The sequence below is a fragment of the Pan troglodytes genome, chromosome 4 (assembly GCF_028858775.2).
Source record: "Pan troglodytes isolate AG18354 chromosome 4, NHGRI_mPanTro3-v2.0_pri, whole genome shotgun sequence".
Classification (NCBI taxonomy): domain Eukaryota; kingdom Metazoa; phylum Chordata; class Mammalia; order Primates; family Hominidae; genus Pan; species Pan troglodytes.
This window is the reverse complement of record NC_072402.2, coordinates 137,503,190-137,528,690: the sequence shown is the minus strand read 5'-3', so window position 1 is coordinate 137,528,690 and position 25,501 is coordinate 137,503,190. Positions and strand designations below refer to the sequence as shown.

Below are 25,501 nucleotides of genomic sequence, written 5' to 3'. Positions count from 1 at the left end.
GTGCTGGGCACTAGAGACATCCAAACAAGACAGAGCCCTGCCTGTGGGGAGCTCTCAGCCCAGGGTCAGAGCCACCAATGGACCCCCCATCTCCCACCCCCTCATGCAACTGAGCAAGGCTGAGGGGTGGCCCTGATGGGAGCTTGAAGACCATCAGTCCAATCTGCAAGCCTCCAACTGCCCCCAGCCTCGCCATCCCAAGTAAAGATGTCACCTCAATACGGTGTGCTCTAAGAAGCCCCAGTCCCCTGCCCCTGCCCCACTGCCAGCTATGGGGCTGCCCTAGGCCCTGCCTGGATGGAAACACTCTTAGGGCCATGGCACACCCAGTGCCACAGACACGTAACCCCACATACTCACACTCCTGCCCACGGAGACTTAGAGACACTTATCCCTACATAACACGAACATGTGCCCAAATGTGCAGCCACAAATGCCCAGGCCAGGGGCACCAACACCCCCCGCCCACAGCCACCAACCCCATGCATACCAACATGTTCACACATCCGTGTGTACACACGACATGCAGGGCAGGCACACACTCATGCCCCCACGCACACTCACACACTACCCGTACACTGCCCTTTCAGGCCAGAGCCTGCAGCTATGCACACTAAGACTTCTAAATGCTTTCTTTTCTCAGTCCACCCTGGTGCCTTCTAGACATTTCTCTGTCCCTTCCCTGCCCTGCTTGTCCAACACACCCCCAAAACTCCAGGTCTCTCCATTGCCTACTGAGGACAACAGAAATTGGGCTGTAACTCCAGTAAGCAGGACTGAAGTGAGATCCCTGGTAGAACTTCCTGACGATTACTGCACGTGAGAGTAGCTAGGAGGGATTAAAGCCTAAAGCCGGCTTTCCTGGAGTCAGTTGAAGGATTTGGGAGAGTCTCATTTCCAGGAAGCAGAGAAATGAACCACATGAATTTTCACATTGGGCATTTTAAAAGGACTTGGAAATCGAATGCCCAGCCTGGGATGGAGGGAGGGCAGCACCCCCCACCCCCTGCAATCCACATAGAAGCAGCTCACGATGGCACAACTTTCAGCCCCCCAATCTGCTGGCCTTTGAATTCTCCGTCAAGGCTCTGTCCTTTCAAAACACCCAGAATCTGGACAAAAGAGGGATATGAAATCCCCATTTTATGTGTGAGAAAAACAAGAACCGGAGAAACTAAGTGGCTAAGCCCAGGCCACACAACAACAGAACAGCCAAATGTGGTGAGCTCCCATCCCAAAACATCCACTCACCCCAGCTGAGGGTCCTCAGCATCTGGGCAGAGGCTCCTGGAAGCATTGTCCCCCTCTGCCAGCACGCCAGCCCTCCAGGGCCTGGACTCCGCTGAATCTTCCAGAATGTTCAAGTCTGGCCCCAGGGCTAGGCCATTGGTGAGAGAGAGGCCAAGGCTGAGGCCATGGAAGGCCACATCTGGGTCCTTCGTGGGTTCCTCAGTGTCCGCTGGGGTGCCCCTTCGCTCGTGCCCTGGGCTGCAGAGGCTGCTGTTCAGGCCCTCACTGGCCATCCCATTCCGGACCCCTGGCTCCTCTTCAGGCTCTGGACCGGGGTCACGGGTGGCATCGCCTTCCTCAGGCACTGCAGATAAGAGCTTGTCCTCCTCCATGGCAGCCACTGCTTCCGCCTGTCCTGGCTGCTCCTGGGACTCCTCTAGACCTGGCAGTGGGTGGAGAGAGGAAGAACTGGTCAGACAGGACTGGGGCTGGGGGGCACCTAAAGTCCAGCAGAACCAGTGGCAGAGCAGCCTGCCTGAGAGTGGGAGATGGCCAAGATGATCTCCTCGGGGCCCTTCCAGCTGGAGTGTGGGTTTGGGCCATGCTGCCCTCACTGCCTGCCCAAGCAGCCACCTCACCTCACCCTTGACCCTGGCCAGCCCACTATGCCCCAGTCCCTGCCCTTCCTGTTACCTCTTGTGTCTCTGCTGTGCCCGCCAGAGTTCACCAAAGCCCTCTGAGGAAGATCCAGGTGGGGAGGAAGTGGAGAAGGGTCCAGTAGGGCCCCCTCCCATTCCCGCTGGTGAGTGATGGTGACAAACCACAGGCTGACAGCAGCCGGTCCCCTAGCTTCTTCCCGTGTTCTTACCCTGGCTCCAGGAGCCAAAGATGAGCGAAACTTACCTTTGTGGTTAATGGAGAGAACTAGGCTGGGAGGCTATCTTCAAGGAGGAGTTAAGAGAGGAGGCAAGGAAGTCAACAGACGCAGCCTAATTGGAGCAGGGCCCACCCCAGAAGCCAAAGTGAAGCCTGGAGACAGACAGGGATAGCCCAGCGTGGGGCGCTGTCCAGGGTGCTGGGTGGGCGGCGCCACCCGGGAGCCTCTCGGAGAGCCCGGGCTGCCTCCACCACACACAGCGCCCAGAGCCCCAGCTGTCTGGGAGGAAGGAGGAGGCCTGGGGTTCCCCTCCACTCCCGGGCCCCCATCAGAGCTCACCCAGCTGTGAGGAGGGACTCATGAGGAGGCCGCCAAGGGGCACTCCGGGGAGAGCACTGGAAGGGGAGTCAGGCCCTGCTCTGCCCAACTCCCTGCATGACCTCGTGTGAGTCCAGGTCAGGCCTCCTCACTGGCCTGCCCAGGCCAGCCCCACTCCCCTCTGGGTCTGTTTCTCTTCTGTAAAATGAGGAGACCCATTTACCCATCATCTTCACCGCCACTGTTTCAAATGGGTTGGGACCAGCCCACATTTCCCAGAGGCTTCCTGCCCACCCTAATCCCAGATGTAGAGGGCAGATGTAATGTGTAACAGGCTGTGTTCTGGCTCTCCCCTCCTCCCCTGTCTGCCCCTGGCCCCACCTAGGCTAGGCTAACCGCCTCCCCAAGTGGCCTCTGCTAGTGGGGACACAGATCAGCCCCTCCAAATGCCCTGGACAGAAACAGGAATCTGGGCATTTCTCCCAGTTCTGGCTGGGCCACTTCCTTCCTCCCCTTGTTGGGCCTTGGCTACCACTCTGCTCTGGAGAGGGATGCTGGGGGTTCAAGAGAGGCTGCAGGAGAGGGACTGGCCGGCCTTCTGGGCTACAGCAGAATGAGCTGCAGGGGCAACAACAGGGATATAAGTGAGGCTCAAACTTCCTATACTTGCCTGGTCATAAACACCACCTGAGGGACTTGGTACAATGCAGATTACCAGGCCCTACCCCAGACCTCCAGAACCAGAAGCTACAGGGAAGGGGTATGCTCCTCTGTGATTCTTATAACGAGGCAAGTGTGGGCACACTGGGGTAGGCTCCAGAAGAAAAGTCCCACTTAGAGAACAAGAGCCTGGGGAGGGAGGTGGGTCCACTTCTCAGGAATTCTGGGCCCTTGAGGGAAGCTCAACCACCACAGTCCAGTTAAGATTATTTAACCTGGGTTTTCAAACATGGAGTGGAAAAGAGGAGGGTAGAACAGCAGACCTGGGACGCCGCCCGTTTACACTGACCCTCACCTCCTAGAATTTTGATGACTTCATAAGGGAGATTTTTACTTTAAAAAAAAAAGCCCACAGACTTAAACATCTCAAAAGCCAGGCTCTAAAATATCTGGGCCCTGATCCTAGGACATCGGGGACCTCTAGAGGTTGAGCACTGAGTGAGGAATTCTTTCTGGTCTGCCCTAAATCCCTGCTGCTGTAGTTGCTATTTCAATCGGTTCCCTCTGGTTGTATACTCAGAGGAGGAGAAACAAGAAGTCACTTTTTCAACTGAGACTCCTGAGCGGGGGGAGGGGGGGCATTTAGAAAGGAAAAAGAAGTGGGGGCTTTTGGCCTGCTGCCTGAGTTCCAGTCCTCTGACCTGCTTCCTAGCCCAGGGGCCTGGATGAGCATTGGCTCTGGGGCACGGGGTTTCAACCCGATTTCACCAGGATGACTCAAGCTCCCCTACACATACCTAGAGGCTGAGCCCACCATTTTGAGTCAGGGCTCTGCCTAAGCCTTCATGAAACCTGAGGTTTAAGAGTATCAGCAGCTTCACTTGATGCTCAGCCTACACCAGCACCAAAGCTAGAATTGTGGACAGATTGAGGACCTCTTGGGAGCCCCTCCACCCTACCCCCAAGTTCCAGCAGCTGCCTCAGGCTAGCTCCAGCCCTACCTGCCCTGCTATGTCCTCCTTTAGCTGGGAGCGGGAGCCTGCCAACACCAGGCACTGGGCCACATCCTTTGTTTCTGGGGGTGGGCAGACAAGGGGCAGCATTGAGTTCTACTCTGGGCGGGGGGCCCAGAGTCCCTGCCTGGGCTGCAGACCAGCTGAGCCCAGAAGTAGCTGAGCCAGAACCCCCTCTCTTGCTGAGCCCAAGCAAGGGCTGCATAAAGGGGAGGCTTTAGGGTAGAGGTGTAAAACGATGCCCCACATGCTCACTCTGAACTGCTATGTGTCCTGGGACTCATCATTGCTCCCTCTTGCCTTTGTGAGCCCATCTACAGAGTGGGAGCATCACCTCTGTTCTCCCCCAGGGCCAGTGGGAAACTAAACGTCATGAAAGCTGAGAGAGCTAAGGTCCAAGGAAGGGCAAACTCCCTGCAAGGTTAAGGATGAAAGGCAGCTGTGCTCCACCCTTTCTACCGCCATATTTGACAAATGAGGAAGGCTGAGGCACAGAACCCAGAAAGGCTTTGCCTGAGGCCCCACAGCGTAGCTGTCTCTAGAACCCAGGAGTAGCCTCCCTCTGCAGCTAGATGGGCTGGAGACGCAGAATGAGCCTCCAGTTTCCCAGGACCCCTGCCAAACTCTCCCAGGAGATCAAGGGCCCAAACCCTCAACCAAGAGAGTTGGCCCAAAGCAGTGGCCCTTCCCACCTCCAGCCCTGCTGGCAAGAGCAGGGGAGCGGGTGCAGCTGGGCCACTGGGCACCCATCCCAAGGAGACGCCTGCAAATGACAGGCTGGCATTGGCCAAGATCCCCCGCAGCCTCTCTTGGCCTGATCCAAGCCCCTCTCCAGGCAGGGTCTCCCACTAGCCTCAGCCCTTGGAATGACCTTGGGCTCGGCAGCCTCTTTTCAACACCAGCTAAGGTAGGTCCTATAATGATAGTGGAACCCTGGCTCAGCCAACTGCCAGGGCTGAGTGCAGAGTCAAGCACTTCCTGGGTCTCAGCTCTCCTGAGCAACTCTGTCCTCCTCCTCACTCTCCCTGTGGCAGCTGGAGGGAGTTGCAAAAACACAAACCTCCCTCCCTCCTCATAATCCTCTAACCATCTCCCCTAGATTAGAATCCAGTCTCCCCAGCATGGCCTGAAAAGGTCCTGCAGGAGCTGGTTCTGCTGCCCTCTACCCCATGTCCCCATGCTCTCCCACATCAGCCACAGTGGCCTTCTTTCTGCTCCCTGAGTTCATTCCCACCTCAGAGCCTTTGCACCAGCTATACCCGTGGCCTAGAATGCTCTTTCCCTAGATCTTTAAAAGAGCCTATTCTGCCACTCAGGGCTCAACTCCAACACTGCCTCCTGAGAGAGGCCCTCTCTGACCCCTGGCACTGCATCATGGAGTGATGGAGCACCATAGCACTCAGTAGAACTGAAGCTCCCTTTTCTATGTGTTTACTGATTCCCTGCCTATCTCTGTACTAGGATGTAAGTTCAGTGAGGGTGGGGACTATGTCATGTTCACGGCTGTGTCCCCAGAGTCCAGTGCAATGCTTGGCACACAGCAGGCCTTTAAAAGCATTTGTTAGATGAATAACAGGGATTATCATCATGCCTATTTGTGGCAGAGGCTAAGAGAGATTGAGGAACTGCTCAGAGTCACAAAGCTGGAAAGCAGCAAGGCTGAGATTCTGATGGAATGCTAGATTGTCAAAGAAATAATCTTACGGTCCCTTTTATGGTGGGATCCAAGCCAGGGACTGTGGGAAACCCAAGGGCAGGGCTGGAGGTGGGGCCCACCAGGGAGGGCTCCAGAGGCCAGCATGCTCTATAAGACACAGGGGCAAGTGCATGGGTGCAGGACCTGAAAGCAGACATACAATACAGGTATGGGTAGGCACATGCACACATGTACACATGCCCAGACACACGCGCACGTGCACACACACATGCACACATACACACACGCACACACACTCACACACACAGAGACACACACATGCACACACGCACGCACAGACGCACACATACAGACACACACGCAAACACACACGCACACGCGCAGACACATGCACACACACATTCACAGACATGCACACATGCGCACACACACACATGCACACAGACACACACACACGCACACACACACACAGAGGGAACTGGGCAGCCGCTCATGAGGCAATCCCCCTAATTTGCCTGGTAAGGTGGACAAGGCACTGGCAGGCCTAGGGGCAAGGTTAAGGGCAGCGAGATCTACATCATCGGGCATCCAGGATCAAAACCATCTTGGGTATGCAGAAGGGACTGGGATCAGAGAAAATTGTTCTGGAATGTCAGTGTGGTGGCAAGGCTGAGACCACAGCTGACCCAGGGAAGCAAATCTAGGAGCACCAGGACCCTCACGTTTTGCTTCCAGTGGGCTAGGGGAAGTTGGGCACAAAAAAAACCCTCTCTGACCTCATGTCCCCACGTGCACCATTGATACCTAACCAGTTCCAAGTCCTGGACCTCTTTGTGCACTTGATGGAAGATCCTGCCCTGGAAATCTCACAAATGTGTGCAACATTTAGAGTATATCTGGAAAGGCTCAAAGCCGTCTAACCATCCTTGATTCCATACCCTAACCTGGACAGTCTCCAAGGACCTGCCATCCAACATTGGATACTTGGAGAGAGCTCCATGAGGGTTACTTGGCAAAGAAATCTTTCTTGGACCTATTCTCTGCCCCCTGGAAACCCACGCTGAACACCCCCACTGGTTCACTACTCTTCCCCAAAATCCCAACCCAAGATTCCCTAGATCACCCAGATTTTAGCACATGGGCTAGGATCTTCAGACACACAAACACATGTGAACACACATGAACACACAAGACACACACAGACACTTAAAAGAGATGATCAATGCAAACATGTGGCATGTAGGGAGTGTCAAAACAGACCCTGAACAGCGATGCCCACACCGCAATGGGGCCTAGGATGGCCAGGCCTGGAGTGCTCCAGGGCTCCACAGGACCTGCTAGGCCACTGGCAGCATGGGCAGTAGGGTGCTGCCAGGAAGCCCTCAGTTGGGCCCCCCTAACCATGCTCCCTTGTAGCCTCTGCCAACCAAGGGGCCTGGAGTTAAGGATCTTCCCACCTCCAAGAGCTCCAGGCCCCCTCCCTAAGCCCAGGCCAGCCTCCTCCACATCCCAACTGCCCAGGGAGATGCCCAGGATAATTTGGAAGGGACACCCACCCAGGAGCCTAGGGAACTTCCCGGATTCCACATCCCAAAGTGACCCTAAACCCTCTTAACCCACTTGGTCTTCCCAGCTTGGACCGCCTTGTGCTGCAAGGGCCTCAGACTGGGACAGTCCGGGAGAGTGGGTCAGTGCCCCTTCCTGTGTGCTCAGAAAGACCTGGCTCCAAATCCAAGCTCTGCTAGCCACGAGCTGTGTGACTTCAGGAAAACTGCCTATCTCTCTGAGCTCGGTGTCCTCCTCCATAAATGGGGGGTGCCAAGAGCATTTGTCTCCTCAAGGCACCTGTGAGGATTAAAGGAGATGGCATGTGTTCAGTGCTCAAGGGAGGGCTGTTGCCTCCCAAAACCTTCTGGGGGCTGCAAGGAACCAAGCTGGCTACCCCCAGGGGTGCCATGCCCAGGACAGCAGCACACAGCACAGGCCACTCAGCCAGCACCCAGTGGATATGCGTCCTTGGCAGCTGTCAGAGCAAGTTCTGAGGCAGGGGCTTCAGAAGCCCAGCTAGAGGGTAGAGGCAAATGAAAGACTCCCGTGGGGCCAGGAGGGGGGCCAGAGAGGGCACCCCCTCCCTTTCCCAAGGCAGCTGAGGTCCCTACTGTCCTGCCCTCCCAACACCCTCACCCAAGGCCAGGCTCACTCCTATCTTTCCATCTCAGGGCACACAAGTGTAGGGCAAGGGCCAAGAACCTACGCCCTCTTTAAAGATGCCCATCCCTTTCAGGTAATGCCTGTTTGGAGTGATAACCAGCCCCCACCTGCTTTCCTTCTCTCAGTGTGGCCATCAGGGAACCAGCCCTTGCCTTGGGCTCATGTTCTCATGGTCAGGCAGGCAGAAGTCCCCGGGGCTGCATGCACATTTGCATCTTATCCTGCATGTGCTCTGCTGGGATTCTCAGGGGCCCTTGGAGCTTGCTCCACAAAGGTCATTCCTAGACATCTCCCAGCTTGCTTCTCTCCCCAACCCCCCAGCCAATTGGCACCCTCATTTGCTTAGCATTTGCATACATCTGCATGCTGGTTGAAGAGCCCTTAACACTAATGAAATCCACAAAGTCTGCTGTCAAATTTCAAATCATGTTTACAGCTGGTGACTCTATGCCCAACTGACTTCCCTACGGGGTGAACCCTCAGTTATCAGGAACCACAAAGGACTAAGCTGTCTTGGTCAAGAGAGTTCACAGCCAGACTGACCACTGGGCCACTTCCTCCAACTTCGGAGGGCACTGGACTCACACTGCTTCAACCCACAGGCTCATGGAGCCCACAGGCTAACATGAGCCTGTGGGTTGAGAGTTGAATCCTGAGAGCTACAATGGACTGACCAAGTGCAAATCCTCCCAACCAGCCCAGCCTTGGATACAACACCTGGGCAGAGGCAGACCTGAGAGAGTTCCACCTCTGAGTAGCTCCCCACAGTCTGCTTCAACAGCCAAGAGACAGAAACCAAGAAGCTTCCTCCTCCCTTCTGTCTGCCCAGTTTTCACACACCCCAAACCCTCTAAGTCCTCACATTCTCTGTCCAGGCCCCCCAACTCCTCTCCTTCTCTGCCTCCCCAACTGTGGCCTTCCTCCCCACCCCCTCCCCAATCTCTGTGTTATGTAGCGTCTCTTCATCTCTCCCCAGCCGAGTCCTCCCTTCCTCTCCCTCCTCTTCCCTGTCCAGTCTTGTCTCCTCTTTAGGACTTCAGCTCAGGGTCTGCAGGTTGTGGCCTCCTTGATGAAAATACAACAGCATGTGGTACGAAGTAAGCGGGTGTGAAAGGGGCTGTGCTGGGCCATTTCACTGTCACCTCCTCTCTTGCCCATGGCCCGCTGAAGGGAAGTCAGGCACTCTAAAGCCTCACCCATCCATGTGCTGTACATGGGGCAGGAGAGAGAGAGGGGACCCAAGAGTGATGCCAACATTTGTGCCCTGAACAACTAGAAGGATGGAGTTGCCGCTCAAGAAGAGAAACTGGGTGGAGCAGGTTTGGGGAGGAAGATCAGGGCAAGTTGAGGGGGGTTGTCTGACAGACAGGAAAGTTGAGATGAAAGTTGAGATGCTGTGTAGGCTACTGGAGTCGGGCGAGAGGTTGAGACTTGGGATTTAAATTTGGGGGCTGGCAGTACATAGGTGATACTTAAAGCCACAAGACTGGATGGGATCTGTATGGAGGAGTGGAGATGGGGGAGAGAGCCTGTGCAGGGCAAGTGCTGGGGCACCCTGATATCAAGAGGTGGGAGGGGGAGAAGAGGAACCAGCAAAGGAGGCTGAGAAGGAGCAACCCACAAGGTAGGAGGAAAACAGAAGAATGGGTGTCCTGGAAGCCAAGGAAGGCATTTCAAGGAAGAGGAAGACTGGATGTGTCAAAAGCTGCCAATAAGACTGAGAATTGACCACTGGGTGCAGCGACAGGAACATTACTGTTGACCTTGAGAGGAGAGGTCAGCGGAGTGGAGCCCCATAAGAGTGGAGTCAAGAGAGAGCGGGAGGAGAGGATGTGGAGACAATGAGTCTAGACAACCCTTCCAGAAGTTTCTCTGCTAAGGGAAGGAGAGATCTTTTTTTTTTTTTTTGAGATGGAGTCTCTCTCTGTCGTCCAGGCTGGAGTGCAGTGGCGCAATCTCAGTTCACTGCAACCTCTGCCTCCTAGGTTCAAGCAATTCTCCTGCCTCAGCCTCCCGAGTACCTGGGAGTACAAGTGCCCACCACCATGCCTGGCTAATTTTTGTATTTTTAGTAGAGACGGAATTTCGTCATGTTGGCCAGGCTGGTCTTGAACTCCTGACCTCAGGTGATCCACCTATCTCAGCCTCCCAAAGTGATGGGATTACAGGTGTGAGCCACCGTGCCCAGCCAGAACCATTTTTAAGATAAAAGAAATAACAGCAAGATATCTGTTCATGGGATGCTCTAGCAGAGAGGGGGACCCAATGATGCAGGCGGGGGCCCTGCTGGAGTGATGTTCTCAAGCAGACACAAGAGGCCAGGATCTCTGCAAAAGTGGAGGGGTGGCCTTAACCAGGAGCAGGAACACTTCACCCACAGAGACAGAAGAAAGCAGAGCAGTGAGTGCAGACGCTGGCAGACAGTGAGTGTGGTGCTGGGAGCCTCAGGACGCTCTGACTGCTTATATTTTCTCAAAGATTATCCGCTGAAAGGAAGGGTGGGAGAGGCCGGAGGGTGAGGGTAGAAGAGCAAGTGAGGGCCGGGCACAGGGGCTTATGCCCATAATCCCAGCACTTTGGGAAGCCAAGGAGGGCAGCCGAGGAGGGCGGATCACTTGAGGTCAGGAGTTCAAGACCAGCTCTGGCAACATAGTGAGACCCCATCTCTACACACACACACAAAGAGCAAGTGTGAAAGAATCATCTAGCATGTGGGAGAGGCGACAACTTCAGAACCTGTGCTGTGCCTGGTGGACTGCACTAAGGACCCACCTGAAGTTCAGAGTTCATGGGCTTGGACTGAAAGTGAGAACAATCAGGGCAGTTGTTTTGCTCAGCCCCATTCAGCTGCATGTGCAGGAGTGGGGTAGGCCAGGCATTGGATTTAACCAGGGTTGGGGTTTTGCCAAGAAGGTGTGAAGAAGCAAAATGAGGTAAGGGAATTGGGGTCTGCAAGTTAGTGGCAGGATTATCCTGGCTTCCACAGGGGCAGCTGCCATCTGAGCTGGCCTAGCCCTGCTCAGGGCCCTCCCCTGCTGGTGCCTGAAGCCCACCATCCATCCCCTGCAGTGGGCTATGTGTGGCTCTTCTTTCTGCCCGCATCTCAAAATGAGCTTCTGCAAGGGGGCCACAGTTGGGGCCACCAAATGAGCTTCCCACACACCATTCCTCTGGCCTGGAAAACACCTCAGACCTCATGCACTCAAAACCTCCATCTCCCTTCCCAAGCCATTGCATGAGCTCATCCTTCCCACTCTCCCTATCTCTAGTCAGACACAAGGGCCTGTCCGTTCTGCTTCCTAAATCTCTCCCAGCTCCATCCCCTTCTCCGATACCCCCCAGCAACACCCTCCCAGCAGGGCCCCCAAACCACACAACTCCACTCCCTCTATATGCCACAAGCAGCAGCCCCAATCCTGTCCCCCCTGTCTTGTGCTGGGTGCTGCCACAGCCTCCTGGCTGGTCTCTTTCCCATGTGCTGGCCCAGTCAGCCCCACTCCATCCTCCTCAGAGTGCCGTTCCAACACTCCAAACTGCCTCATCATCCCCTCTTCAAAACCCTTCAGTGGTTTTGAAGTGCCCTTGGGGAAAAGGCCAACCCCTCAGCCCACATTCCAGGCTAGCTGTGGCCTGGGCCTCCCTTCCTGTCTGGCCCCCATGCCCTCTCCCCTTGCTGTGCCTCTCACTACTTTCTCTGGGCTTCCCCTCTCCCCCACCAACAGCACCTGTCTGAGTTGTGGCTCCCCCACTCCCAACCCTGAAGTTTTGAGCTCCCTGAAAGTTTCTGTCTGCTTCTCTATTCTCCAGCATCTGGTCTGATGTAGGGGTTCAGTCAGATTTGCTGACCTGGTGCGCAGATTACCAGGTAGATGAAGCTTCTGGAGGTAGGGAAGGGGGAGGAACAGAATTGAAATACAGGGACCCCTGAGCCAAGTGACCTAACTTACCACCACCTACTACAGGACAAACTAATAACAGGTGCCTGCCGATATCATGCACTGAGAAGGACATGACATCATCTATGGGATATTCTTGCCCCAAAATGGTTAACTTGACTCTAATCACAAGCAAGCAAGAAGACAAATCCAGGATGTGAGACGTACCACAAGCCTTCCAAATTGACAATGTCATTAAAAAAAAATTCAAAAAAGCCAGGGATTCATCCAGATTGAAACACTAAAGAGCCATAATAACTAAATGCAATGTATGTTCCATGATCAAATTAAAAAAAAAACAGCTATAAAGGACTTTACTGAGACAACTAGAGAAATTTAAATATGGACTACATGTTAGGTTAAACTGGATGATTACTAAACTTCTTGGGTATGATAACAATGTATTATTTTTGTAGAAAAATGTCCCTGTCTCAGGAAATTCATGCTGAAGTATTTAGAGGTGAAGTGTTATAATGTTGGCAACTTACTTTCAAAAGATTGAGAGAGAGAGAGAAAGAGAGAGAGAGAGAAACAAATGTGGCAAAATGTTAACAACTGGCAAATCTAGGTCTCTAGGTGAAGGGTATGTAGGTAGGTGTTCACTATACTATCAGCTTTGACAAGATAAAAAGTAAGGTGGGAGAAGGAAGGGAGTGGAGGGAGATGTTCCAAAGAGGGGAGCTCAGGGGTTGGAATTTTGGGGCAGGAGTCAGAGGAGAGGACATTCCTTCCCCAGGGCAGTCCACAAATCTGAGCACGCAGAGCTGTGGGCCAGCCCACAGGCCAGCCCAGGCCAGGCAGGCACAGTGCTGGAGTGGCTTACCATCTGAAAAGGGGGCCAGACCCTGAGGAAACGGACTCACCTGTGGGCAAACCGGCTTAGAGGGACAAGGAAAACAAGCTGGTCCCAGGGAGACCAGGGCAGGAACATGGGCCCCTCCCCCTCCATTGAGCTGTGGCAAGGAGCCAGGTCTGGCCCCAAGCCCACCCAACTCCCCCAAACACCCCTCAAGGGGCGACAGCCTAAGTGTATCCTCCTGTTTGGAGAGCCAGTCTAAATACGGAGCCTCAGACATAAGATGCCGCTCAAAACAGATTTTCCTGGAAAAGACCATCTGGCAAAGGAGGTCTAGAGCATCGTCTGTTGTGAGAGGCAGTGTTGATCTCCTGCAAGCCAACGTCCGGAATGGGAATGCCTTGATCCCACCTCCCTAGGAAACTACAGCTTAGTGCTTGTTTTTCCCAAGGTCACCCTCTTGCCCAGATGGAGAGGCACTCTATCCCACCTCCCACCTCTCTCCTAAATTGTGTCTCCAGGGAAGAAGAGGAGAGGATGGGGACACAGGTCTGAGTATCAGACAGTTCTGGCCAAGTGCAAATCCTCACTCTGCCACTTACTAACCAGGAGACTTTGAACAAACAGCTCTACCACAAAATGGGAATAAGGGTAGTGCCTCCCTCTAAAGACTGTTATGAGGGTACTTAGCACATATGCTCCATATGTGGAAGCTGGGTGAGGTAATACCCCCAGCCACTCTCTCTCTCTCAGTCCTGTCTAGAGCAGGAAGTCATTCCTTCCAGCTATCTTTGCTCTCTCCCTTCAGGGAAGACCCTGGGAGGCACTATTTGTCAGGTCTGCTTGTGGAGCGTGCACCCCATAGTTGTCAGACCAGGACAAGCTGCAGCGGGGAGGCCTCTCAGGGCATCCCTGGGCTGCAGGGTGCAATTCACCCAAGCATTGAGACTTCAACCTTGCAAGAGGCACCAGTGAGGGAGGCCTTCCAAGGACAACCCAGTCATCCTCCTTTAGCTGGGCCACACCCACCTACTCACCCCACTGCGTGGGAATCTTTTGGGGGCTCTGGCCAAACCCTAGGGACCTGCTATGTTTCCACCAGGACCAAACTTTGCAGTAGCCCCACTCAAAAGCCCCTGTTCCCTGCTTCCTGCATATATTGGGGAAAGGGGCTGCTGGGAGGACAGCAGGCACATTTTACTGATTCGGAGATCCCAGGCCCCAGAACTTGTAGCTTCCCTGGGAGACAGGTTCCTAAAGTCCTGGGGAGAGGGTGGAAGAATGAGAGAACGACTGCAACTGCCCTGGGCCACGGGTTGGGTTTGGAGGCAGTCCCAGCCCAGTGAACCCCCCCACCCCCAACCACTATTAAGCAGCTCTTGTTTGTAGGATCTAGAAAAAGGAACTGGGGAACCCAGGAAAGTCCAAACCCAGGCTGCCCACCTGCCCTGGCCAAATCCTGAGCCCTCTCCCTGATCCCCATCAAACTCAGCCTGGCTTATCCCCAGGCTGCCAGGAGTCTTAGGCCCTCTTCCATTGTGACTGCTGCTTCTGCTCCCTGTTCTCTTCCTGGCCCCCCCAAGATGGCCCCAAGACAAAGGGGTGGGCTTGAGACAGTGGCCCCCTGGGCCTATGCAAAAACAATGCCCCCAGTGATCATTCCAGGGAGTCCCTGCATCCTCTAGGAACAGCTGAATACCTCCTCCTCCGAGGGGGCCCGCTGGGCAGGGTTGTCCCCAGTCTGGACTCCCTCTGCACCCAGCCCCAGCAGCCCGCTCCTGGGACCCCTCCCTCCCGCTGCCGCCTCGGCCATTATGTGCCTCCTCAGCCCTGCCTGCCACGCCCCCGTGCGAGCCCCCGCTCTAGCTGCAGAGCCGGGGAGGCCTGGCCGCCAAGCAGGGCTGTCAAAGTTGGGAAACTGGAAACAGAAATAAATCCTCAAAGCTGCAGCCTCGTGAAGGTGGCTGCCGGCAGGCCCCGGTACCCAATGCCCCGATCCCCGGCCACCAGGCTGCCACTGGCACCCCCCACGCACACGCGTACCCCCAGATTATACAAAAGCGGGGAGAGGGTAGTGGGTGGCGGAGCCGGGAGACAATCGGGCCGGCAGCCCCCACCCTCCCTCAGGCTGGGCTCGGGCTTTCCCGCGGCGCCCCCTCTCCCCGGCCCAGACCCGGCCAGCCCGGGCTTCCTCTCTCGGCCCCATCTCCATGACAACCGTATCCTTCGGATGCTCCAGACGCCGCGGAATTGATCTGGAAATGTAGCTTTGTTAGCGGACCCGGGTGGGCACCGAGGGCGAGGGCGGCGCCCCCCACCCCGCACGCGGCCCTCTCCCCGGCCGCTCCCGCCCCGGCCTGGCCGCCAGCGGGGAGGGGCGGGTCCCGGAGCCCCGCAGCCCCACTCACCGCTGCTGGTCCCCGCCGCGGGTCCGGCCTCTCACGGCGGGGCCATCGGAGGCCGCCGGGCTGCCTGTCCCGCCCCGCCGCCGCCGGTCGGAGCTGCCCGCGCCCGCCCGCGTCCCTTCAGGTGCCGGAGCCGCGATGTGGAGAGGCTGAGCGAGGGGGACGGACGGCAGGAGGGAGGGAGCGGAGCCGTGAGCTGGAGGAGGAGGAGGAGGAGGGAAGAGGAGGGAGGAGCGGGAAGGGCGGGGAAGGGCGGGGGCACTGCGGGCGCGCGAGCGGCGGGCGCGGAGCCGGGAGGGAAGCGCGGCCCCCAGCCCTGTCCGCCTGCAGCGCAGCGCTCGCCCCGGGACCCCGAGCGTGCCGGGGAGAGCGCGGCCCACCTTGTCCCCCTCTGCCCCGCGCGGGCCCTTTAAGAAAGGGGGGGAGGGGAGCGCCCGGGGTTCTGCCCCCTCCTAGCCCCGCTGGGCCCCTGCCGTCCTCGAACCCTCGGCCAGACCCAACCACCTCCGCCCTCCAGGCAGGACCCACCGGTCTAGAACCTGAGCTCTCGGGACCCGCCAGGCCCTGGAGGTGAAGGAAGGGGCGGGTCCTGGCCCTCCTCCCGCGGTCTGTTCAGGGAGTGACCCCTGCCCCCAGCCCCCCGACACACACGCCAGCCCCCGGGAGACGCCGCCAAGGGAGGAGCAGGGAGTGCGGGGGGCCAAGGTGAAGAATCTCAGAGAGGGAGACTGAGCCCCTGAGACCTAGAGTCACACGGGACGGGACGGAGACCTGGGCTGTGGGGTGAGAAGGAGCCTCGGGACAGAGTGGGATGGGAGGAGGCAGGAGAGAGGAGAAAGAGACAAAGGAGAAAGAACCTGAGGGAGGCGGGAGGTGAGGGGTGGGTCCAACCAAGAATCCACATCCCTGTGCCAGGTCAAGGGGAAGCCTCCCTGGGCAGATATAAGGAGACAGAGAGAGACAGAGGGTGCCCTGGGCAGAGGAAACCATCTCCCAAGGCACCTGTCCCACGGTGTCTCCCCAAGGGCAAGTCAAGGCCCTGAAGCCGCCCCCCTCAGCCCAGGACTCTAACTGAAGAAGAGGGTTGACTGGCTGTACCTGGGCTAGACATTAAGAACTTCCTGGCTGTGAGGCACCTGCAGAGTAAGAGTCCGCCTCTCAGAGCAGCATTAAAGGGCCTCCACCCACAGGGATCTAAGGAGGGCGTGGGGAGCAGGCCCAGTGCCTGGGAGAAGGGAAATCAGGATAGAGTCAGGCCCTGCCACTGGAGGCCACTTTCTACCCCTCTCCCCTACTCCAGCCCCTGGGGGGTTCACCACACCCAGTTGCTTCCATCTCCAGACCTCAGCAGATGATCCACACTCTGCCCGGTGGGGCCTTGATCCTGCTGTGCTCAGTGAACTCCTACTGAACCCTCAAATTCCTCCTTAAATGCCCCTTCCTTCATGAAGTCTTCTCTGACCTTCTTTCCACCCATGAACACACAAACATGGACTCTTCTTAGGGAGCAGGAAGAGGATTTGCTGACCTCTTAGGGTGGCAGTAATTGGAGGTGTGGGATCTGAGCTGTGTGTAGTCTCCCTCCCTTCAAGCTGGGCAACAGCAGGAGCTGGGACTTCATCAACCATGGTGACACCTCTGACAACCAAGCATCTACCAAGTGCTCTTCATGTGTCATATTTAATTCTCAAAACAATCCTACAACCCGTTTTACAGATGAGAAAACTGAGACTTGGAGAGCATGTCACTTGCTCATGATCCCAGGAGATCTAAATCTGTGAGCACAGCTGGTCAATTAAGAGGGCACTCAGACCACATCCTTCACTGCCCATCAAACCCTAGGACATTACCGCAGAGCCCAGAAACAAGGGAGCCACTCTCTGTGCAGGTGCCCAGGATCTTAAAGGGCACAGAGGGAGCTTGGCTTCCCTGCTGTCCTGCATTCTACCCCCCTGCCCTCTGCTACCTGTAGGCAGAGAAGGGTGGCGACCAGCAGGGGCTGTGGAGGGAAGTGCTCGTGGCAGGGCTTAGATACCACATTCCCCACCCTTGGCACCCATGCCCTCAAGTCACAGCTGGACCACCTTTCTGGGCTCCTACTTCCTCATCTGCCCAATGAGGATGGTAGCAGTCCCCCTCTTGTGGGGCTAGGATGGGGACCGAAAGAGCTGATGTGCTCAAGACCTGGCACACAGATGCACTCAATGGGCCATGGCTGTTCCAGCTGTAATGACTACTTACTCATGGAATGCATTATTTAATTGTTGTCCACTGGATGGACTCTGAGCCCCTTGAAAGGGTTCACAGTGTATCCTCAGCACCTAACACTCAGCATGGCTTAATAAATTATGTGGAAGGAAAGAACAGGGAAAGGGGAAAGGTAGACATAGCTGTCTCTCCAGCTAACTTGCGCTGGGCTGGCACACAGAACCTAGTCTCTGCCCCCTGGATCTGCCCCCTGTCCTTTGTAGCTCTGGGAGCCTGTGGCAGGGGCAAGGAGACCCGGGTTCTAGTCCAGTCCCCCCAACCCACACTTCCTAGCTGTGTGGCTATGGGCAGCTGTACCCTTTCCTGAACCTTCCTTTCCCCTCCGTCAAGTGGAACTAGCTCCCTAGGGCTCAGAGGGCTGCCTGGAGGCCACAGGTGAGCTCTGTGTGAGTGTTCTGGGTGCCATGGACACTGGAGAGGGGAGTATTGTTACTGTTCCTTGTGGCTACCTTCGCCTCCTGAAAGACAGCAGGGTCAGGCTGGGAATGGTGGCTCACGCCTGTAATCCCAGCACTTTGGGAGGCCAAAGTGGGTTGGATCACTTGAGGTCAAAAGCTCGAGACCAGCCTGGCCAACACAGTGAAACCCCCCTCTCGACTAAAAATACAAAAATTAGCCGGGTGTGGTGACGCATACCTGTAATCCCAGCTACTCCGGAGGCAAGAGAATCACTGGAACCCAGGATGCAGAGGTTGCAGTGAGCCAAGATCGTGCCACTACATTCCAGCCTGGGCAACAGAGCAAGACTCAGTCAAAAGAAGAAGGAAAGAAGAAAGAAAGACAGACAGAAAGAAAGAAAGAAAGAAAGAAAGAAAGAAAGAAAGAAAGAAAGAAAGAAAGAAAGAAGGAAGGAAGGAAGGAAGGAAGGAAGGAAGGAAGGAAGGAAAGAAAGAAAAAAAGAAAGAAAGGAAGGAAGGAAGGGAAGGAAGGAAAAGAGAGACAGAAAGAGAGGGAGGGAGGGAGGAAGGAAGGAAGGGAGAAAGAGAAAGACAGAAAGAAAAAAGAAAGAGAGAAAGAAAAGAAAAGAAAGAAAGAGAAAGAAAGACAGCAGGGTCAACATCCCCCTACCCAGGAGCCAGAATAGATGATATTTCCCCCATTCCTCAAGGGAAAGAAGAATGCGCAGCTTCTCCCTGTTCCTCCAAGTGACCTCCCTTTCCTCCCCCACCCCGCCTCCTCACCTGAGGGGGTCTCATAAGAAGCAGGTGCCAAGGCTGAACCAAAGACCCTTGCACATGGAGGGGCCTTTTCCCATGGTTTACCGCCTGGCCCTTGACTGGTCCCCAGGAGAGCATGAAAGTTATGGGGGGGGGGGGGGGCAGCTGCATTGGGCATGGTCAGCACCTTGGGCAGGGACAGAAGGACCCACCAATTGGGAGGACTCATTTGGGTCCAACCCAGAAGAGGCTTGACTCAGAGGGCCCCTAAAACACCCAATTCTCCCATCTTCCAGCTGGAAGCCTGAGGCCCAGGTGGGGTGCCTGGGTAGGGATTCCCCAGGCCAATCCCAGAGAACTCAATAAGCACCTACTGTGTTCACAGCTTTGTTGTAACCTGCCCCTGTCCCCAGCACCCGCAAGACCCCAAGATGAAGGCCCCAATTCACCTATTCTATGTCCCCTCTCCTGACACTTCCCACCTCAAATTTGATGTCCTAGGACCCCTCCCACACTCATTCCCCCTCAACCATTTCTAGTGACCTCCCTTTGCTTAGGCAGGCTCTCTGCCTGGGATGCCTTCCCCTTCACGCACTCTCATTTGGCTAATTCCTCTCCACTCCCCAGCTACCATCCCATTTCTCTTTACCTATTACAGCAAAGCTCCTTGAAAATGTTGTCCATGCTGGCTGTCTCTAATTCCTGTCTCTCAAAGCAACTCCAGTCTAGCTCTTATCTCCCTGTACAGTCCACTGACACCACTCATCAAAGTCACCAACACAGTTGCTGAGTACAGATGTGCAGGCTGGGCACTGCACAAGGGTGCTGGGTTACATGAAGGATGGAGAGGTAGCTAAAACCCAACCTGTTCTCCTTTCACCATGCTGTGTGTCCTGATGCAAGGTTGTATCTGTCAGGGGAAGAGATGCCTTTTTCTTTCTCTTTTTTTTTTTTGTTTTTTTTGTTTTGTTTTGTTTTCTGAGAGAGGGTCTCAGGCCAGCGTAGTGCAGTGGCACAATCATGGCTCGCTGCAACCTGAGTACAGTGTTAGCTGTGGGTTTTTCATAAATGCCCTTTATCATGTTGAGTTCATTCCCTTCTATTCCTAGTTTGTTGAGTGGGTTTCTTTTTGTTTTTGGTTTTGTTTTGTTTTGTTTTTTGTTTTTCTTTTAGAGACAGGAATACCCAGGCTGGAGTGCAGTGGCATGATCTCAGATCAGTGCAGCCTTGACTTCCCAGGCTCAAGCGATCCTCCCATCTCAGCCTCCCCAGTAGCTAGGACTACAGGCATGCACCACTATACCCAGCTAATTTTTATATTTTTTGTAGAGATGGAGTTTCGCCATGTTGCCCAGGCTGGTCTTGACTTCCTGGGCTCAAGTGATCCTCCTGCCTTGGCTTCCCAAAGTGCTAGGATTACAGGTGTGAGCCACTGTGCAGAGTGCCTTTTTCTTTACAGCAAGGTATCCACCTTCTGTGTGCCTGTGTAGCCAGGTCCACCTGGAATGGCCACCATTTTCTTTTCTTTTTTTTATTTTTTTGAGATGAAGTTTCACTTTTGTTGCCCAGGCTGTAGTGCAATGGTGCAATCTCGGTTCACTGCACCCCCCACCTCCTGGGTTCAAGCGATTTTCCTGCTTCGGTCTCCCGAGTAGCTGGGATTATAGGCGCTCCCCCCCACCCAACCACCACACCCAGCTAATTTTTTGTATTTTTAGTAGAGACAGGGTTTCATCATGTTGGCCAGGCTGGTCTTGAACACCTGACCTCAGGACACCCACCTCAGCCTCCCAAAGAGCTGGGATTACAAGCATGAACCACAGCACCCGGCCATGGCCACCATTTTCTAAAGTTTGTACATGGTGCTAGACTGTGGCCTAGTCCTCAGTGACTGCCACAATGCTAAATCCAAAAGTCCATTCACAGGCCTGGTCTTAGCTTCCTGACAGCATCTGACACCGTTCATCCCCGCTTCCTCCTTGACATACTTTCTTCCCTTGACTTCCAGGACTCCTCACTGTCATGTTTTTCCTCCTGCCTCTCTGGCTGCACCTTCTCATCTTCCTTTGCTGGTTTCTCCACCCCTCTCTGACCTCCAATGCCAGAGCTCCCAGGGCTCAGTCCTCGGTCTTCTCCATCTCACTCTTTCCCATGATGACCCCAGCCCAGCTTCAAAGCCCAGCTAAACCCTGAAGCTTCTCGGTGTGTGATTCTCCAACCTGGACCTTTCCACCTGAGGTCAGACCCCAACACCCAAGTGCTGACCTGAAGTTGCCACTAGGATATCCAAAGAGCAGTTCCATCTTAACCCAACCCACACTGACCTCCTCTTCCTCTTTGCCGTAAACATCACGACCACAAGGTCAGCCTGGTCTCGAATTCCTGGGCTCAAGTGATCCTCCTGCCACAGCCTCCCAAAGTGCTGGGATTACAGGCACGAGCTCCCGTGCCCAGACTCAAACCAAGTCTTTACGCAGGCCACAAAATCCCATAAGATCTGGCCCCCACCACTCCTCTGACCTCATTCTCCTGCAGACACACCGGTCCCCTCCCTGTTCCTCCAAAGCACCAGGCACACTCCCACCTCAGCGCCCGCCCGCCCCGTGCTGCTCTCTGCCTAAAACACTCCTCCCCCAGGTATCCGCACCGCCCACCCCTCACTTCTTTCAGCGCTCTCTTCCAATGTCACCTTTTCTGACCACTCTACTAAAATACTACCCCCTCCTTCATCCACATCTCCCATTTCCCCGCCTTCTTTTCCTCCATAACACATATGTATATACCATATGCTTGTCCTTTCTGGGAATGGTCTGTGTCCCCACCACCGCTGCCATCACTAGGCCATAGGTTCCATGAGGGTAAGAATTTTCCTCTCTCCCTTGTAGATTCCCAGGGGGCTGGAACAGTGCCTGGCACCCAGTGGGCATTTACTGAAGCACTCATATAATGAGTGCCCACTATTCCTAGTTTGTTGAGTGGGTTTCTTTTTGTTTTTGTTTTGTTTTGTTTTTTGTTTTTCTTTTAGAGACAGGAATACCCAGGCTGGAATGCAGGGGCATGATCTCGGCTCACTACAGCCTTGACCTCCCAGGCTCTAGCGATCCTTCCTTAATAAAGGAAGAAGTCAGCTGTAAATATTAGAAGGGCTTCGAAACACACAAACAAAACCTGGTGTGTGACTGCAGCTGGCTGGTGGGTAGGGCTACTTCAGTCAGGTGTTCAGCGAAGGCCTCTCTGAGGAGGTGCCCCCAGGCCAGGCAGGTCTGCCTCTATCACAGCACATGTCATACTGTGTCGTGACTGTCTGGACTGGACACTCCATGAGCGCAAGGACCCTGCACACTCCCTCTCAGTCCCCAGCTCCTCCCTGAGCCCAGGGCCTGGATGAAGTTGGTATCCAAAGAGTGATGAACCGAAGAATGAATGAAAGAGTGAGTGGCCAGGGACAAACGCATGCCTGGGCCGCGACCCTGACAGGCCCACAGTAGGGAAACCGTGCAGTCAGGAGCCGGTGCAGGGAGCCACGGAGGCCTGGGGAAGATCCCTGGAGCCCCCGGTCTGGTCTGCAAACGAGGACAACGTGACCCACCATTCCCATGTTAGCCAGGAGGGAGCATGGGGAGGACTCACACTCTTTGCTCACTGGACAGCCCTGGCTGTGGGGGCCAGCAAGGCTGAGGTAAGGGGCCAGTCACCTGGAGGACAGCAAGGCCACGGGCTGGAGAAAGGGAGACTGCCCAAGCTCTACGACCTGCCTGTGCAATCCCTCCCCCAGCAGACGAGGCCCGGCCAGCATGGGGCCAGGGCTGGTGGACAAAGCCCCACAGGAGTGCCAGGGACTTGCAGTGCCGAGAGCCAGCCGGCCGCCGGCCCAGGGCCCAGGCAGAGCCTGGCCCAGAACGGCATCTAAGGGCCTTTGTGGGCCTCCGGGAGCCTGTCCAGGAGAGTCCCGGGAACTGGCCGGGGTGGTATGGGGTGGGCAGCCCTCGCTTCCGGAGGTCCAGCTGGCCGTCCAGGCCTGGGTTGATGGGGGTTAGGGGGAGAAGCCCCTTGTGCCCCCCCCAGTCTCTACCCTAGTGGAGGTCACCCCACCCTGTCCCAGGAATTCGCAGCTGCTAGAATTAGAGTGGCCAGTCCGTGCCATCACCCGCACTGAGGCCCAGGGAGCGGGGCGCGCGGTGCGGTTAGGGTTGAGTTCGGGTTGAAACTGACCCTCCCCTTAACCCACGCGCTCCTCCAAGAAGCTGGGCGGGGATAGGAGGGCAAGACTTTTTCCAAAATGAAGGGACACGGGACATGTCGAGTCCTGCCCAGGGAGGAGCGGCCAAGCCGGGAAGGTTCCCGCAGGGCGAGCTCGGGCTGGGGGAGCCGGGCCAGGCCTGGGCACGGGTTCGGGGGGACGCGGGGGGTCGGGCTCTCCGCCTCCCTCTGCTGGCCAGACGCAGAATTTCCAGACTCCCCGCGTCCCAGTGCCCAGCACTGCCCGGAGTCTTCCGCGAAGCGCAGCCCCGCTCGCCCGCACTCTGAAAGGAAGCGAATACAGGTCATATGGGTCATCCTCCTACCGCAGCACCAGGCCCAGCGGCGCCCCGAGTTCAGCCGCAGGCACTCAAAAATCAGCCTGCGCGTCGGGATCCCGCCCGTTCTGAAAGTCTCCTATCCGCTCCAACCCGGGTATTTCCTCAACTTTGCCCAGGCTGTCTCCGAAGGCCGTGCCGTTACACAACACGGATGGAAAACAGGCTCCCCAACTATCCCATGGTGACCCAGACCCCCTCTTCCTTGTGCCAGAGACCACAGAGAATTGAGAGGAGTTCACGCACGGGTCCCCGTGCAGCGGGAAAGATCGCGGGTCTAACTGGCCGAGATCCAAGAGGCCGCCCAGCCCAGCCCCTCCCGGCCCTGGGAAGGCCAGCGACGGGGGCTCTTTTGGGGTCGGGGCGCCACCTGCTGGTGTTTGTGGAAACTGCACCCGCGGCACCAGGCGGACTCCCTAGCTGGGAGAGAACACCAACAAACGCTGGTTGTGGCAGCTGACTGCTGCTGAGAGTGTTCTGTGAGCCAGGCTCATGCTGAGTTCTTGGCACGCATGACCTCATTTCACCCTTACAGCACTCCTATGAAGTGGACATGATTGCCATTTTACCTATGAGGACACGAGCTCAGAAAGTTCAGTGACTTACCCCAGAGCACCCCTAGTAAGTGGCAGAGCCCAGGCCCCCCTTCCTCTGTGCTGGAACTGGGCTTTCTGTTGCACTGGGGCGTGGGGGTGGAGTGGAGGGGCAGAATCCATCTCAGCTTAGCCTGCAGCTCAGGCATGGTAGGAGCCCTTGGTCTTGTTTGCCCCGTTCATGCCCATGACCTTCTCCGCTGACAGCTTGAGAGCGCTTCTAGGACAAGGCCAAGGCAATCTGTTTTCATGCCACCTCCATCTAGCACTGCTAAGTGAGTGCCCTCCATGTGCTCAGCCTCTCTCACTTGGGAAGACCACTGGGGCCACACATCCCACACACCCCCCAGGCCCCAACCAGTCCCTCCTCACTCCCCGGTTCGGATGCTCGTGGAGGTGTACTGTAAGTGGTTGTGCGAGTGACAGAATCCCAACTCAAACTGATCAGTGAAAAGGGGTTTCTCTAAATGGGAAGTCAAGTTTAGGAGTAGGTCAGGCAGTACAGAAGAGGCTTTCAAATGTGATCTTTCTCCACATCTGTAGCCCAGTGCTCTTCTGCACTGCCTTCATTTCCAGGCAGGCTCTTCCAAAAACGCGTCAAGTTGGCTAAGACAGGTCTGAGCTTACGTCCAGCTTTGAGGGAAGAAGCCGTCCCCATTCCAACAGTGCAGTACAAGCAGAAGTCTCAGGACTCAGTCTCATCGCCCCAGCCTGGGCAACATGGTGAAATGTGAAATGCTCCCAGCCCTGAACCAATCACTGAGTCACCAAGAGTCACTGCCCCTTTGAAGTGAAGCCTGGAGTCAGCCTCAGGTGATCCACCACATGGACTGACTGATGGTGGGTGGGGATTTGTCCCAAAGGAAAATGGGGGAATGTTTCAGGAGAATGGGGACAGCTGCTGCACAGCAAACAGCTCTAATGTCCATGACACCTGGGCATACCAGAAAGCCACCTTTTCTTGACCCTAACTCATTTTAAAAATGTATTTATTTATCTATTTATTTATTTTTAATAAAGCGAAGCAGGGTCTTGCTCTGTCCCCCAGGCTGGCGTGCAGTGGCAGCGATCTTTGTTCGCTGCAGTCTCAACCTCCTGGGCTCAGGTGATCCCCCTACCTCTCTGCCTCCCGTGTAGCTGGAACTACAGGCACCCGCCACCACACCTGGCTAATTTTTGAATTTTTTGTAGAGACAGGGTTTCACTATGTTGCTCAGGCCGATCTCAAACTCCTGGGCTCAAGAGATCCTCCTGCCTCAGCTTCCAAAAGAGCTGGGACGACAGGTGTGAGCCACAGCGCCCAGGCTATTTATTTATTTTGAGACAGGGTCTCACTCTGTCACCCAGGCTACAGTGCAGTGGTGTGATCACAGCTCACTGTAACCTCAAACTCCTGGGTTCAAGGGATCCTCCTGCCTCAGCCTCTCAAGTAGCTGGGACCGCGGGTGTATGCCACCACTCCTGGCTAATTTTTAAATTTTTTGTAGAGACAAGGTCTCCCTGCATTGCCCAGGCTGGTCTCAAACTTCTGACCTCAAGCGATCTTCCCACCTCAGCCTTCCAGAGTGCTGGGATTATAGGCGCGAGCCACTGCACCCAGCATCTAACCCATTTTTAGATTGGAGACCCCTTCCCACATTATCATACTTCCTTCCTTCACTGATTCATTCAACAAATATATATTGAGTCCCTACATGTACCAAGCACTATTCTAGGTGAGCCATATCAGTAAACAAAAAAACACAAAAATCCTTGCCCTCCTGAATCATGCTTCCAATGGAGGTGGGAGGAGAGAAGAAACAAA

At 55.5% G+C, this 25,501-nt stretch overlaps 1 protein-coding gene across 4 annotated transcripts in view; it reads right to left on the bottom strand.

Annotated features, from left to right (window-relative positions):
- The window catches only part of PSD2 (pleckstrin and Sec7 domain containing 2), a 122,947-nt gene that overhangs the window by 33,357 nt on the left and 64,089 nt on the right, over nt 1-25,501 (bottom strand). For 3 of the 4 annotated variants that reach the window (XM_054685237.2, XM_054685234.2, XM_063810738.1), the window contains exon 2: nt 1,252-1,672. In XM_054685237.2, the coding sequence (XP_054541212.2) occupies nt 1,252-1,672 (421 nt within the window). Of the gene's footprint in view, nt 1-1,251; nt 1,673-15,105; nt 15,278-25,501 lie in introns of those variants that run through there. The other variant, XM_063810739.1, reaches the window with a different exon arrangement.